The 14,861-nt window shown below is 40.9% G+C and overlaps 1 protein-coding gene across 4 annotated transcripts in view; it reads left to right on the plus strand.

The window, feature by feature from the left end:
• GLMN (glomulin, FKBP associated protein) overlaps nt 1-14,861 on the plus strand; it is a 29,830-nt gene that overhangs the window by 12,045 nt on the left and 2,924 nt on the right. For all 4 annotated transcript variants that reach the window (XM_048496423.1, XM_048496424.1, XM_048496427.1 and 1 more), the window contains exons 10-18: nt 317-347; nt 1,804-1,893; nt 3,862-3,903; nt 4,186-4,259; nt 4,442-4,526; nt 6,659-6,768; nt 8,802-8,865; nt 13,054-13,177; nt 14,730-14,812. In XM_048496423.1, the coding sequence (XP_048352380.1) occupies nt 317-347; nt 1,804-1,893; nt 3,862-3,903; nt 4,186-4,259; nt 4,442-4,526; nt 6,659-6,768; nt 8,802-8,865; nt 13,054-13,177; nt 14,730-14,812 (703 nt within the window). The remainder of the gene's footprint in view (nt 1-316; nt 348-1,803; nt 1,894-3,861; nt 3,904-4,185; nt 4,260-4,441; nt 4,527-6,658; nt 6,769-8,801; nt 8,866-13,053; nt 13,178-14,729; nt 14,813-14,861) is intronic.

Genomic DNA, 14,861 nt, shown 5'->3' on the forward strand with positions numbered 1-14,861 from the left:
CAGGGGCTGATGGGAATTGTAGTCCATGAACATCTGCAGCACCAGAACTGGACACCCCTGATGTATGGCAACATTCAGTGAGGTAGTCAGTTGACATACAGGATCCTCACACAGCCCTTTTAGTTTACCTACAGAACTATCATGAGGGACAGAACTGCTTTGAAAATCTTTGCTATACAGCTACTTAGTAAGGAAATCTGGGCCAAGCATCATAAGACATGATCCTTGGTGACAAAGAATGTACCTGGGTTTCACAGAGGCCCCCAAATATTGATTTCAGATTGATATAAACTGACAGCAGCTTAATTTCTTGCAGGAAAGAAGAATCTGTATTATCAAAAGGACTTGTAAGTGTAATGTTTTTCCTTTTAAAATCATTTTATTTGTTTATATTATTCTTAGTTCACCTTTCTCACTGAGACTCAAAGCAAATTGCATAGTAAGTCAGTAAGCCAACGGAATGGGACATCCAGTAAGCAGTGTAATAAAACTAGGACTGCAGAAACTGAAGCAAAGCTCAAAAAAGCACAAGTATTAGCATGACATGTTAACTGATGCAGAAATTACACAGTATGATAAGAATACTGCAACAAATACTAGGAGCCTCCCTTTCCTTTCTTTATAACATCTTTCTGAAGCTTTCCATTATGGTATAGCCCTATTATCTGTAAAATAATGCCTTTCCGGATGATTCTGTTTTGCATAGTTTCAGAATGCCATAAGATTGGGAGCCTTCCAGACCTCATTAGGCAGGCCATTCCACAGAATGGGGGCTGCAACTTTGTCTATATGGGCAGTTGATCTTGCCCACTTGCAGGGGGGCAGCTGTAGAAGGCCTTGCTCAGATGAGCGAAGCTGTATTGGTGGAGCATAGAAGGAGAGGTGGTCCCACAGACATGAGGGTCCAAAGTCATGAAAGGTATTGTAAGTGATAGCCAATACTTTGTATTAAAACTGGTAACTGATTTGCAACCGAATGGAGACACTCAGTGTATGTTCAGGAACAGGGCTGCCTCCTAGTACCAGGCAGCCTATTCTACCCCTCTCCTTGTCAGACACCCACCCAAGGACCCTTCCACACCCAACCCCTGGAGCTGCCCTGTCCTTGGACATAACAGTAGGAGCAGGGACCTCCAGCAAGCCAGGGGCTTAAGCATATAGGAGTGTTGTCAACTACCTGATGGAAGTAAAGAGTCTGTGAACAGAAGCCATAGTTGTGTCTTATTTGACCCAAGAGGGCAGCTGAGCCCTTACAAGGCTAAGGTGGCCTACTCTGTATTTTGGCAACCGGTTCTGCCAAAATAGTGCGAACCTGCTGAATCCCACCACTGCAGCCAGGCCTAAAACTGTGAATGATATGTCCTGAGGGCTTACGTAGAGGTTGAATAGGGTAAGCGATAGGATTGAATCCTTTGGAATGCCACAGGATAGGTTCTACGCTGAGGGTAACTGGTCTCCAGTGGCATTTTCAGAAAGTGCAAACTTCATCTTTCTACTTTAAAAAGTAAGGGCAGTATGGAACTAACATTCCCAGCCTATATATATTTACTTAGTAGTAAGTTGCTTGGAGTTTATTGGAGTTTACTATTGAGTAGGTATGCTTCAGGTTACAGCCTGCCTCCAGCTAGAGTCTTAGAAATGTGTACATCTGAATTTGGACCAAATTGGGAGAGCTGTCACAGCCACCTGTTAAACACTGTTGCCTAACAACCAGCCACTATCAGCTGTGGCTGACCACAGTGGCTGCCCTGTTCTTTTCTGTTACTCTTGGTCTTTAAAATCAATGTGATATTTCATTTGTAGGATCTGCTGGAGAGCTGTCTACTGAGACTGGAAGATAACAGCCTTTTCCTTCAGTACTTGGAGTTCAAAGGCTTTATTACAATACCTCAGGTAATACAAAAAAACCCTCAACTTCTAACTGCATACCACACAGTTTCTACCTTGCAGATATTTCTCAAAATGTTCTGAGAGGAATTTCAATTGGGAGTGTTTGCTCACACTTTAATGTGGTTCATTAAACAGGCTGATTCAAAAAATTTATAAAACCCGCACAGGTGGGAGTTGTAAGGAACATTTCATGATTCCACACAGGCCAAGTGTAATGGGTTCAGCCCTTTTTTTAAAGCACTATGGAGGAGAAGTTCCCACAGAACTCGCCCCCCAACACCCGTTATATTTGCCTGAATCCAGGTTGAATGAAAGTCACTAAATTAGCAACTTTTTCTCTTCAACCCAGGTTTCAGACGCTTCCTGCTTGCTTGTGCAAACTATGGCAAGCAGGAAGCATTTTATTCCTCCCGCTTCTGTCCACCATTATGGTGGATTTCCCCAGACAGCCGCCATTAGAGTGGATTCTCTAGGCAGCCATTGTGTTGTACCAGTGGGTGGGTGGGTGGGTGGGGATTCTTGGATGGAGAGATTCTCGGGTGCGTGGTTTGCAGGGAAACATGTGTCCTATGCAAACTGTGCCACCTCCTGCTGCTGGGATCCCAGCGATCCCAGCTAGCCCCTGCACCTGCTGTTCAAATGGTGGCACAAGCAACATGGGTTTATTTAATCCGTTAGTGTTGCCTGTGCAGAACCAGCCATCATTTTTCAGATTTTATGTCATTTTACTGTAAAATGTTCTAATTTATTTTTTGGTTGGAACTGAAATGAAACTCTTCTACTGTTTGAGAAAAGAAGGTTTTGATTTTACTGATATGAATTCTATTTGTTAAAATGCAATACGTCTATGAAAAATCAAAAGAGCAGAATAAAACTTATTTCTCAAGTTAAATGTGTTCTGATATTAGATTCCTGAAGAATAGCCAATCAATAGCTCCTAGCCATGATGACTAATGAGAACCTCTGTATCAGCGGTTCTCAACCTGTGGTCGCGATTCCTTTGGGGGTCAAACGACCCTTTCACAGAGGTCGCCTAAGACTCTCTGCATCAGTGTTCTCCATCTGTAAAATGGATAAATGTTAGGGTTGGGGGTCACCACAACATGAGGAACTGTATTAAAGGGTCACGGCATTAGGAAGGTTGAGAGCCACTGCTCTATATTCAGAGGAAGCAAACCTCTGGGGAAAACAAAATCCAGAGCATCCTTTCATGTCTGTCATACAAATGCCAACCTCAGCCCGTGTGTGTGTGTTAATTAGAAAGACACAAAGTAGATAGTAATGTTGGATCTGAAATGAAGTCTCTTGAATATTGTGCTTTCTTAGTCATTGTTTTGAATAAAGTATTGGAGTATTTGAAATCTTACAAAAATTGGAATAGAAGAAAATATTATAAAAAGAGGATAATTTAGGAGGTGGTTTTGATTGTTTATCCCACCTTGTAGGGACATTTTGAGCATAGGCGGAAATGTTTTCCTTTCAGATTAGTGTAGGTGTGGAATTCTTCTACTCCAGAAGAATCCTTTGTGAGGGTTCCAGTAGGAATGTACAAATCTTAGTAACACAACCATGTTCATTCTTCCAAAATCCTAACATAAGTAGCATATCTTACATTAAAAATGGCTGCTGGTCAAGAATTTTTCTAAACTCTTAACTGTGATATTAAGGCTGCCTTAGATATAATACAATATGTGTGTTAATGTGTTTCACTACATCCCGCTCTCCTTACTCCACTTTTCTATGCCTTTATTGCAGCTTGCATACATACAACATTGCTTAGTGCCCTGTCCTATCCAATATTTATCTGTGCAGTTGTGTGATTTAAGGACAGAGTTAAAGCTTTACAACTTTGTTTCCTTATTTTTGTGAGTTGAAGTTGGGACCTTTTTAAAACAGCATTTTAAGTGATATTTGTTTGCCAAATGGTTAGTGTGAAATTTTCAATACATAATTTGTATTTTTTTATTACAGGAATTGGTGAAAGTGATGACACAGTGTCCTTTTGAATCTTTGGTACGTAACTGAATTTTGTATGTTTATAAGCAGAGGTATAGCAAGGGGGAAAAGCACCTGGTGCACTGGTACATCCTCTGGCCCCGCCCTGTAAAGGCCCTGCCCCGCCCTGTAACATCCTCGCAACACCCCTGAAATGCCCCCGCCATGCCCCCGGAACACCCTTGCCACACCCCCACAGGGGCACACACCCAGTGCATCACGCAATCCCACCCCCATCCCCTTGGAGCTACGCCTCGGTTTTTAAACAAGATGTAACTTGCTCCTTGTCTTTCTGCGCAGAGAAAGAAGAGTTTAAAGCTTTTACAGCTGTACATAAACAAGTTTGAGGATGAAGGAAAGTACACATTGTTCAGGTATGCCTGGTTTTGTGAAACTGTCAGAAAGACTCAATCATAAGATCTATAGGATTCATTTTACCACCAACATAGTGAATGCAAATCACTATTATTGCTGTGTACATCAAAAACACCAGTTCTAGCTAATGAGTAATACACAATTCATGACATAATCTTTCCCGTTCTGCATTGTGTTTCAGATGTCTGTTGAAGACAAGTAGCCATTCTGGTGTGGAAGCATACATTATCCAGAATATTAAAAATCAGATTGATTTATCCTTAAAGGTGAGGAGGTTATTGAAGGACAAACAGTAGACAATGCAGTACATTAAAGCTACCATCCAAAGAAAACTGTCTATCTACTTCTGCAAGTTAATTGTTGGAGTGTGGTGCTGATTTTCTCTTCAGATGGCTGCCCCACATGCTTGATGGATACTCTATAGGCTTCTTTATGTTTATGAGTAAGAAAGGGTGGTTGAAAAAAGACCAAAGGAGGCAATCTTGGAAATGTTGCTAGGAACAATTTCAATGTATTTGTTAATCTGTGCCAAGTTTCTATGCTTGAAGCCCCTTAAAGAGCTCTTTTCATCGTTGAGAGTGTACTTTTTCTCAGTGCTGTTTCAGAGCACTGAGAAGAAAGGCAGTCTTCCACCTGGGTTATCTGCCACAAGTTCTGTGCTTCTGGAAAGCAAGTTTGTTTCTTGTTTTCTCACAACATTGTGGTACAGGTGTTCTTCTGACTTCCTTAAATGTGCTTGGCTCTGAAGTTCTGGGAAAGATCACAGTACAGCCTGGATATGTACTGTGTGGGTGGGTAAATTTGGATTTTTTTGGCCCACATGATAGCTGTTTTCCCTGATCCTGTCCTCAGGGCAGCAGTTTCCTTCTACTGGGGGATTTTTAACTTTTTACCATCAGCACTAGTAGGTTGTCACACTGATATACCATTGTAACAAGTGTTGCAGGTTCTCTGAATTCTCAGATTTCAGAGGGGTATTTCTTCACAAAGGAAAGAGGTACAAAAAAAAGAAAGCTGGGAATTTGGAGAACATGCTACACATATTCTTTCAACAATATATCACTATAACAATATTCTTGTGCTGCTTTTTTATTGCAAAAGCCCTGGTAGCCCAGAGGAGGGAGGATGGTCACTTTCAAAGGATGGGGGAGGCAAACAATTGGGGAACCAGCCTTGTGGAGACCCCATTGCTGCTGGGCTTTAATTGAGACACACCAACAGTGGGGAAACCACAAAGCCCTGGCCCTGTGTGGACGACTCCAAAGATGGCAGATCACCATTCATCTGCAAAATACAAATGGTGTGATTCAGATCAGGTTCTACAAGAAAGTGAGGGAGGTCCTGAACTGCAACTCCAGTTTAATTTTGGTAATCAAAACATATATCCTTTGTGTTTGATAGCCTTTTAAAAGAAAAAGAGCCAGAGTTGTTTGGTGGTTAAGAGCAGGTGAACTCTAATCTGGAGAACGGGTTTGCATCCCTATTTTTCCACATGAATGGCAGAGTCTTATCTGGTGAACTGGACTTGTTTCCCCACTCCTACATTCTTCCTGAGTGACCTTGGGAGTGTTGTCGTTCTTTGGAACTCTCTCTGTCTTACCTACCTCACAAGGTGTCTATTGTGCAGAGAGGAAGCCACCTTGAGTCTCCTTACAGGAGAGAAAGGCAGGGTATAAGTCCAAATTCTATTGAAGGATGGGGTTGTGTAGCCTTAATGCAGATTGGAGCTGCATATCTGACATTTTCCTATTACAGATAAACTGACCACTATACTTTTCATCCCTTTTATGCCTATGAAATTCTAAAGCTTTTGTTGATAGAAAGGTTTCCAGCAAAATGGTTCTAGATAGACAAAAATATTATGGCAATTTTTGTTGTATGAAAAAAACACTGGAATATTCCTGAAGAACTGTTTCTTATACTTCTAAATCCACAGTTAATATCTTCCTGCCTTTGTAAACATACCCTCTCATTATATCTTTCTATTCTACACTTTTAATTATGACTGGCACTCAGGAAATCAAATACAAAAAAGACACCCTCAAAAATTAAATTGTGTTACCCATGTAAGTTAAACTCATTTATGGAAATTTACATAATTTATTCTAGTGGCCGTTTTTGTGTCTTGTGGTTTGCATTTAGTGGAGCATATTACTTGTCATGCTTATTTCAGAATATCTATTTATAATGCTGAATTATTAATTGGAGAAAATAAAAAACAAATCAAAACCTTAGCTAACAAAAATACAAGATAGTCACTGTAAAAAGCTAGATCATTTTAATCACCAACAGTTCTTTCTTTTCATTTTTGGACTTGGTCAGTTATGATATTTATGCACCTACCTACAAAATATATATCACTTAAGCTTTTTTCCCTGTATGTCATGTTGCTTTTCAGAGTGCAAAGGGTAGTAAATGTTTTACTGGATTGCATCTGATTTCACTGTTAGACTCTGTGCTCTCACTTCCGGAAGGAGCTGAAACTGATCTTCTCCAGAACTCGGACAGGTGAAACGCATTGAGCATCATTTCCGAAGTATTTTGTAGAGGGTTGTTTCTTTATCAAGTCAGCTTCATTGAAGCTTTTAAGCCAGAGCTGGCAGTTCAAATGAAGTTTGCTAATGCTTGACTTGCTTAGCAGAGCTCCTGTGCAAGTGGTCAGCTACATGTTAGATTTTGTTAGAACAGGGGTCCCAAATCTTTTTGAGCCTGCAGGCACATTTGGAATTCTGCCGCAGGATGGTGGGCACAGCAACAAATGGCTGCCGCAAAATAGGCTCTGCAGGAAGCAGACCAAGCCACAAAATTATTGCCATAGTTTAACTTCAGTAACACAGTGCACACCCTTGCGCGTTGGTGGCATCTGTTGCCAAAGCAACATTTTTAAAAAATCTGCACAGCCAATCAATCTCCAGTAGTCAGTCAGAAGCCTCGTTGGGCAAAAACTCTTATCTGATTCTGCCATGGCATCCACGAGCACTTTGTTGAGGGCACCTGGATTAGGGTAGCCAAAGACATTTACAGTTCAGGGAATCTGTACACAGGGCAAATGAAACCTCTTATCTTCTTTTGCTCTTGATATTAATTATTTCCATTCATACTCTTAAGTATATGACTTATTTCAGCTTTCCTTTAATATGAGTCAGAGCAAAGCAGGCAGCTGGTATTTTGGGGACAGGAATGAATTCTACCAATCTTTGTGCTCCAAATAGCCACTGCAGTGATTGAAATCTTCCAGAAATTTCCATATAGAGAAGAATGGAAGTTATGAGTTGGAGTTCAATGGGAGAGTGACAGAGTCATTCGGCTAGTTTTCCAGCATCTGGCTTTTCTCACCTGGTTTTTGTCTGAGGCGCAATAACCTGTTCAGCTAATTGGAGGTTTATCTTTGGGACCTGCCTCTGGTAGAAATCATGGGAACTTCCAGATCTTTCTGGAAAGTCAGAAATGATAACAACAACAACAACAACCTTTATTTGGCATTTAAAAATAGGTTCTAGAGCATTGCCAGACATTTTTGAAATACAAATCAAGAGTACATTCAAAGCGCAGACAGGAAGACTATATAGCAGTATATCAGAAATGATAGTAAAGGATAATGATCCACAAGCATCTGAGGCATTGGAAAGCCTTATTATAACGAGGAGCTGATGGGTGTGCATTTGGCAGCCTCTGGGGAATCCTGCGTGTGCAGTTGGGGTGGCTATGCAAGAGTCAAGGGGAGAACTAGTGTTGTTGGCAAATGACACTGAATGAAAAGATGGCTTTTTTGTTGAAGACAAATGGTGTTAGTGTATTGCCGAAGGCTTTCACGGCCGGATTCAACTGGTTCTGGTGTATTTTCCGGGCTGTGTGGCCGTGGTCTGTTGGATTTTGTTCCTAACGTTTCGCCTGCATCTGTGGCTGGCATCTTCAGAGGTGTATCACAGAGAAAAGAAACAGACTTTTCTCTGTGATACACCTCTGAAGATGCCAGCCACAGATGCAGGCGAAACATTAGGAACAAAATCCAACAGACCATGGCCGCACAGCCCGGAAAACCCACCAGAACCAAATGGTGTTAGATTCAGTCCAAATGAGACTCTACGATTTTATTTTTAAATAGATAGTTGGCTGTATTTAGAACTAGTTCATGGACTTTTGGGGACTGTATAGCTTCAATTTGCTCGTCAGCATGCCTGGCATTCTAAGGACTATTTTGGAAACAATTAATCATCACCTCAGAATCAGTGGTGGGATTCAAATAATTTAACAACCGGTTGTTTACAAGCACCCTTTTAACAACCAGTTCTGCCGGTGTGAACCTGCTGAATCCCACCACTGCTTGGAATGTTGTCTAAGTCTATTGAATCTTCCCAAGAATGTCTGCAACAGAGAAGGGGTTGAAATCTAGCCACTTTCTTTTCAGCACAGCTTGTGTAAGTTTTGCCTGCCAGTATCATTTATTTCACAGTAAGTTACCCACACTTTTTCTTCCGTGGAAGAAAACCATTATATCCATTTCAGTCTTAAGTGATTACTTCTTCATTTCTCATTTACAGGATTATGGCATCTCTAAATCTGCTGAGATATTTAGTCATTAGAGATAATGAAAATGACAATCAAGTAAGTGATAATGAATTTTTAAAGACTTCTACAGCTGTGTGTGTGTTTAAGAATGAAAGTGATGAAATGTGTTAACGTTACTATAGCAATGTGAAGAATGGTATAGTGCAAATACAGTGTTTAATTACTGATAACCATGATAGAGCCTTCTATCTATCTGTAATAGAAACCCAGATTAGAACTTGTCATTTGCAATAATTTTTCAGTAAATAACTATCTACATGTAGCTGTCCCAATGGATAGACTGGAACACCACCTAGAATTTTGCAAATCTCTTTGCAACATATCTGTACACTCTGTGGATTCTGAATGCACCTTTCCCCCTTTTTAACACAGCCACTGTATCACACAGCATGGAGCATCTGTATTTTTCCAACATGCAGGGGGGAAAATTATAGTGATGTCAAATTTTATTCATGAGTGTTTTGACAACCTTGCCTTGAATTATTTATTTCTAATCCTGAACAAGGATGAAGATCCTTGATTTCTAACCTTTCTATAGCTCCGTTCTCTAAGCATGTCAGCAGTGCTGCTGGGTATTTCAGCTGAATTCCCCCCTTCCCTGCTGAAAGCAGTGTCAAGCATAATAATTCTCTCAGTTATTCAAAATATTCAGTCCATGATAAATATAAGTTCCATAGCAAGACTGACTATAATCGCATCATCTAAATAAAATAATTTGAAAATGTCTCCTGATTTTTTTTTATTCTGAGAGTCTTTGCTCCAGCATTTAGGATATTTTGCATTATATAAGATGTGAAAACTCAGCTTCTTGTTGTGTTAAGATGATGAACGGGCTAACAGTTCAGCTTTTCAAGCAAAGCTCTTGAAATCTGTGAGCATGAAGAAAGGAGAAGGAATCAGATCACAGTTTTATAATTGCTGGCAGATATGATTTACTAATCTGTCATCTTGAGCTAAATTCTATTCTGCTAGAGCCAAATAGCCTTTAGCCCTGTGAATGCAGCTCGGTTTTGAAGATTCTATTCTGATATGGCAAATGATTTGTGCTGCTTTAGCAGTAAGCGTAATGTAAGCTCTGCTTTGTATCTTATTTAATATTGCCACTTTATAGACCAGGGGGGGCCAACCTATGGCACCCCAGATGCTCATGGACTACAATTCCCATCAGCCCCTGCCAGTATGGCCAATTGGGAATTGTAGTCCATGAACATCTGGAGTTCCATAGGTTGGCCACCCCTGTTATAGATTGATGCCTTTATTTACAGACCTTGCGGTTCATTTCTTTATTTCAAATCCATTGCTTGATGTAGCTACATCAAGGATCCTCCGCTTCCCTGAGCCTGAGGGCATCTTTGGAATTCTGACATTGGCTGGTGGGCTGCCACAAACAGGGGCTTCAAAATGGTGGTTGCAGGTGCTGGAGCCAGCCACAAACATCTGCTGTAGCTTATCTTTAGTCACACAGTGAGAATCCTTATGTTGTTGCAACTGCTGTCGAAGCAACATTTTTAAAAAATTGCCCAGCCAAACAGAAGCTCTGCTGGGCCAAACTCTACTTGGCCCCACCCACTTTCTAAAAACATTTGGTGGGCACCAGGAAAGGTGTTGGTAGAGACCCATGGGCATGATTTGGGGGACCTTGACCAATATATTTAACTTTCTAATTCTGCAATCCCCAGAAATTTCCCATTCTCCAGTTTTAAACATTCCATTATTTAAAATTATAAATATTTACTTGAAAGCAAGTTTGCCACAGATTTCTAGTCATGCTGCAAACCCCAATCTTGCTGTCTGTAGAAGACATTGATTTTGATATGATTTCATTCCAAACGTGGTTATGTGTGCTTATATTCCATTGAACTTGGTGGGATTTAAGTGCACGGTTCAATTATTAAAATAGAACTTAGGTACACCCTAAGTTTGGATTGTTCTCTTCTGCTGTTTTTCTAAAATGGTGGTGTGTTATACACTGAGTTGTGCTAGACTCTTTTGCATCCAGTTCAAAACGGATTGATTAAAGAAGACTTGCACATTATGTTTTGTTTGTAAACTGGTTTGTAATGAGTCAGCATGTCCTTTTGGCTCCAGTATTTCTGATGGTCTTGAAGCTAGTTCCTCCCCTCTCTGGCCACACTGGGATTTCCCTACCATTTCCACCTACTTGACTTAAAAGTGACTTAAATGACTTAAAAGTGGCAAGAACAACAAGGTGGGGGTATGATCCACACCAAAAGATGTACAGCAAACTAGGAGACCTCCAGGGTTCCCTTGTGCTTAAGGCATGAAACTTCCCTGCATATTCTCAGCTGGCTGGAGGCCTTCCATTCCCACTCTAGTAAGATAATGCCTGTCTGGGTTGAAGGCATGCAGACTGCTGGGAGGCATTTGGATGCTCTGACACATATCTTGTATGGTTCATGAGAAGCAAAGTTGAAGTATTTGTAATGGAAGGCTTCTGCAAGTGGATGGCTAGTGCGGATTGCAGGATATGAGCAAAATGCCAAAAGATGCAAGGTAATTTTGTTCCATACCAGCAACAAAGATCTAGGTTAACATATGAAACATTGTAAGTAGAGTTATTAGAAAATATCATGACTTACCTACTCTATGATGATCATCTGCGCTAAGGGAGCTTTTTGGATGTTGCTGATTTGGACAAGTCTAATGAGGCAGTCTCGGAGCTAAACCTCCTTTCAGCAGCAGAGAATAATCATTTGGATTTTTGTGATTTTCTCCACCCATTTTCTCTCAGCAAGAGCTATTTTTGTTCAGCACTTGAGCTTTGCTGTCATATGAAACATTACAATAGCCACAGCTGCAAGAGCAAGTCCATTCCTCACTGCTAATTTTCTCTGTGTCACGTGTACTGTAACCCAGTGGCACTCCAGATTCAGTGTGGTGACAGTTTGATCTAATGATCAATCATAGTAGGGGTTTCTTTCTTTCTTGTGTATGCTCAAAGTCTCATCCACCTGCCGCAGTGGCCAAATCTTCTGAAATAGTCAAGAGAGCAGTTTATGTATACATTTTGTATTGGGTTTGACATCAGATTTCTATTTCCTAGCAACTGAACAATATTTTCTGAGCAGACATGGTTGAGTTCAGGTTTATTGCATATTGAAGCACTACTGTAACTTGGCATCTTTGTTTTCTGATAGTACTTCAATACAGGGAAGGCCACTAATCCCAAAAACTCTGCTATCAGGGTGTCTTGGGGGGGGGGGGGCTGACTACTTAATTGGGAAACAGAATGTTAAACCAAAGCAAATAAAGTGGAGCCTCCTGAATGTTTTTGCAGTGTAGCCATCCTCTCTGAGCTCCTGCTAATCCTGCAAACAGAACTGCTACTTGAGACTCTTGGCTTGCTTACTATATTTATTCCCCACTTTTCTTCCTAAATGGATCCAAAGGGGATTGCAAAGTTGATAAAAACAATTAAAACGAAAAGCATACAGTTTAAATAAGACAAGAGCACAGCAGTCACTAATGCTCCATTTTATTTGAAAACAAACACACACAAATTGTAGCTCATATCCCAGCTTTATCCTCCAAGCGCTGATATGACTCTGGAGACTGACTCAAGTCTACATGCAGAAGTTTTCCTACACCTTTTTGAGTTTCATAAGGGAGAGAATTCCAATGAAGCTATTTTGTACTACAAATTTTTTTTGGGATTTGCTTTTTGTTTGAATAAGAAATCACATAGGATCTCAGAGCAGTATATTTTGACCATTAGGGAATGAAAATGATTTAAAATATAATAAAAGGAACCCTTGACCTTACTTTGACCTTAGCTACTGAAAAAGCAAGCTGAAAGATAAAGGCCCAATTCAGCTTCTTGAACACACCTGACCCACCAACCCAAGCATCGCCCATCAACCAAATCTGAGGCTCAGAAAAGTTTCAGTTTTTGCCTACAAGAAACATAGTGGTTGTCAATTACCTACTATGTCAATTTGTTGCTAGAAAGTTGTACTTCCCAAGCAACCTATTTTATAAAATGCTCAAAAAGACCCAGAGGTCTAGTTTAGGGGGACAATAAATTGTTCAGTTCAAGAGCTGGAGAGGTAATAGAGATTCAGTAGATTACAGTGTCAGTCAGTAGTAAATTCTTCTGCTTCTATGCTGAAGTTGAAGAATGCATTCCTGGGATCTTGCTGTTGTATATAAAATAGGAAATATAAAATATATAAAAATAAACTTTACTCTTTTTGATTTGACTAGACCTGTGTATGGAAAGAACTTCACAAGATTGAGCAAAATTTCTTGAAGCCCTTACACACTGGACTTAATATGTCAAGGGCACATTACGAAGCAGAAATAAAGAATAAAAAAGAGAAAAAAAGAGGTTAGTTGACTTCATTTTTACTTTTTTGAAAAAAATCTGTTTTAATATATGAAAGTGGCAGAAGACGTTTGGATTGTTAATAGATGCAATTGGAATGAATAGACTTTAAGAGACAGTGACTCTTGGAGCACCTTGCCACTCCATCCATCCATCCATCCATCCATCCATCCATCCATCCATCCATCCATCCATCCATCCATCCATCCATCCATCCATCCATCCATCCATCCATCCATCCATCCATCCATCCATCCATCCATCCATCCATCCATCCATCCATCCATCCATCCATCCATCCATCCATCCATCCATCCATCCATCCATCCATCCAGCCAGCCAGCCAGCCAGCCAGCCAGCCAGCCAGCCAGCCAGCCAGCCAGCCAGCCAGCCAGCCAGCCAGCCAGCCAGCCAGCCAGCCAGCCAGCCAGCCAGCCATTCATTCATTCATTCATTCATTCATTCATTCATTCATTCATTCATTCATTCATTCATTTATTCATTCATTCATTCAGCTAGCTAGCTTTGTAATTTACTTTTTAGATTTGTTCCCCTTTTGGGGCCAGGGCAGTTTCCAATGTTGGATAAAACAACGTGTAATCATTATTTATTACATTATAAATAATTTAAAACTAACATTTCAAAACAAATGCAAAATTTAAAATTTAACAACAGAAAACTAGCGTAGGCCATCACTCAGTCTATAGATTTGTCCCTCATTTTATCCAAGATTTGTGATCTCAATTTTGAATGGGGCTTCAGCAGCAGGATCAATAAGCAATATAGTAAACAAAATGGGGGGGGGGACAGAAAGAGGGGAAGAAATGAGAGGAAAGACAGAAAGGGGGGGGAAAGAGGGAGGGTGGTGGGGAGGAAGGAAGATGGGAAGGGAAGCCAGTTAATAGTTGTTTCAACCATATGCCTAGTGGAACAGCTCTGTCTTATAGGCCCTGCAAAATTGCATTAAATCCCTCAGGCTCTGGTCTCTCCAGACAGAGCATTCCATCAGGAAGGGGGCAGGGCCAGCCAGCAGGTTCCTGACCTATATTGAGTCAGACCAGTTCACATGGAGAGTTTTAAGTTGGAGTGGTGGTGGTGCAATGGGCATAAGCCTTAGGCTTGCTGCTGTGCCCACAAAACAGCCTTCTGTTTTGCACCCTCACAGGCCAGGCAACGCCCCGCCAGAGCTCCTCCCGAATAAACCTGCAGGTCAGCGGCCCCCCTCTGCGAGGCCGGATCCTGCCCACCCTGCCCCCTCTGAGAAGGCTATTAACGGAACCTTAGTATTGTTATGCTCTGTCTTTAAGGATCAGAGTAGAGTAGCTCGGTACTAAAGTCCCCTGTCTCTGTGACTTCAGTTTTTTAGCCTGGATGGTAGAAAGATGGAGAGATACAACATTAAATTATTGGGAAGCCCTCCTTTCCTTCAGTATGGTTGTCAGGGAACCACTGGGCCCTTGCTGGATTAAAGGCTCAAGAATGGCACAGATCATGCAAACAGTTGGTGAAGAAAACTGTATACTATGCTGATAATGACCTTCTTTCTTGTTTCTAGAATCCCACACTTCTAAGACACCTTGTTCTGTAACAGTAGCTGGGGAAAGAATGCCTGCAATGACAACTGAGATGGAACTTCAGGTAAGTAGTTGGGTTCCAATAAAACTCATCAGGTGCAGAAAGAGACTTG

This window comes from Sphaerodactylus townsendi, linkage group LG05 (assembly GCF_021028975.2).
Source record: "Sphaerodactylus townsendi isolate TG3544 linkage group LG05, MPM_Stown_v2.3, whole genome shotgun sequence".
Taxonomy (NCBI): domain Eukaryota; kingdom Metazoa; phylum Chordata; class Lepidosauria; order Squamata; family Sphaerodactylidae; genus Sphaerodactylus; species Sphaerodactylus townsendi.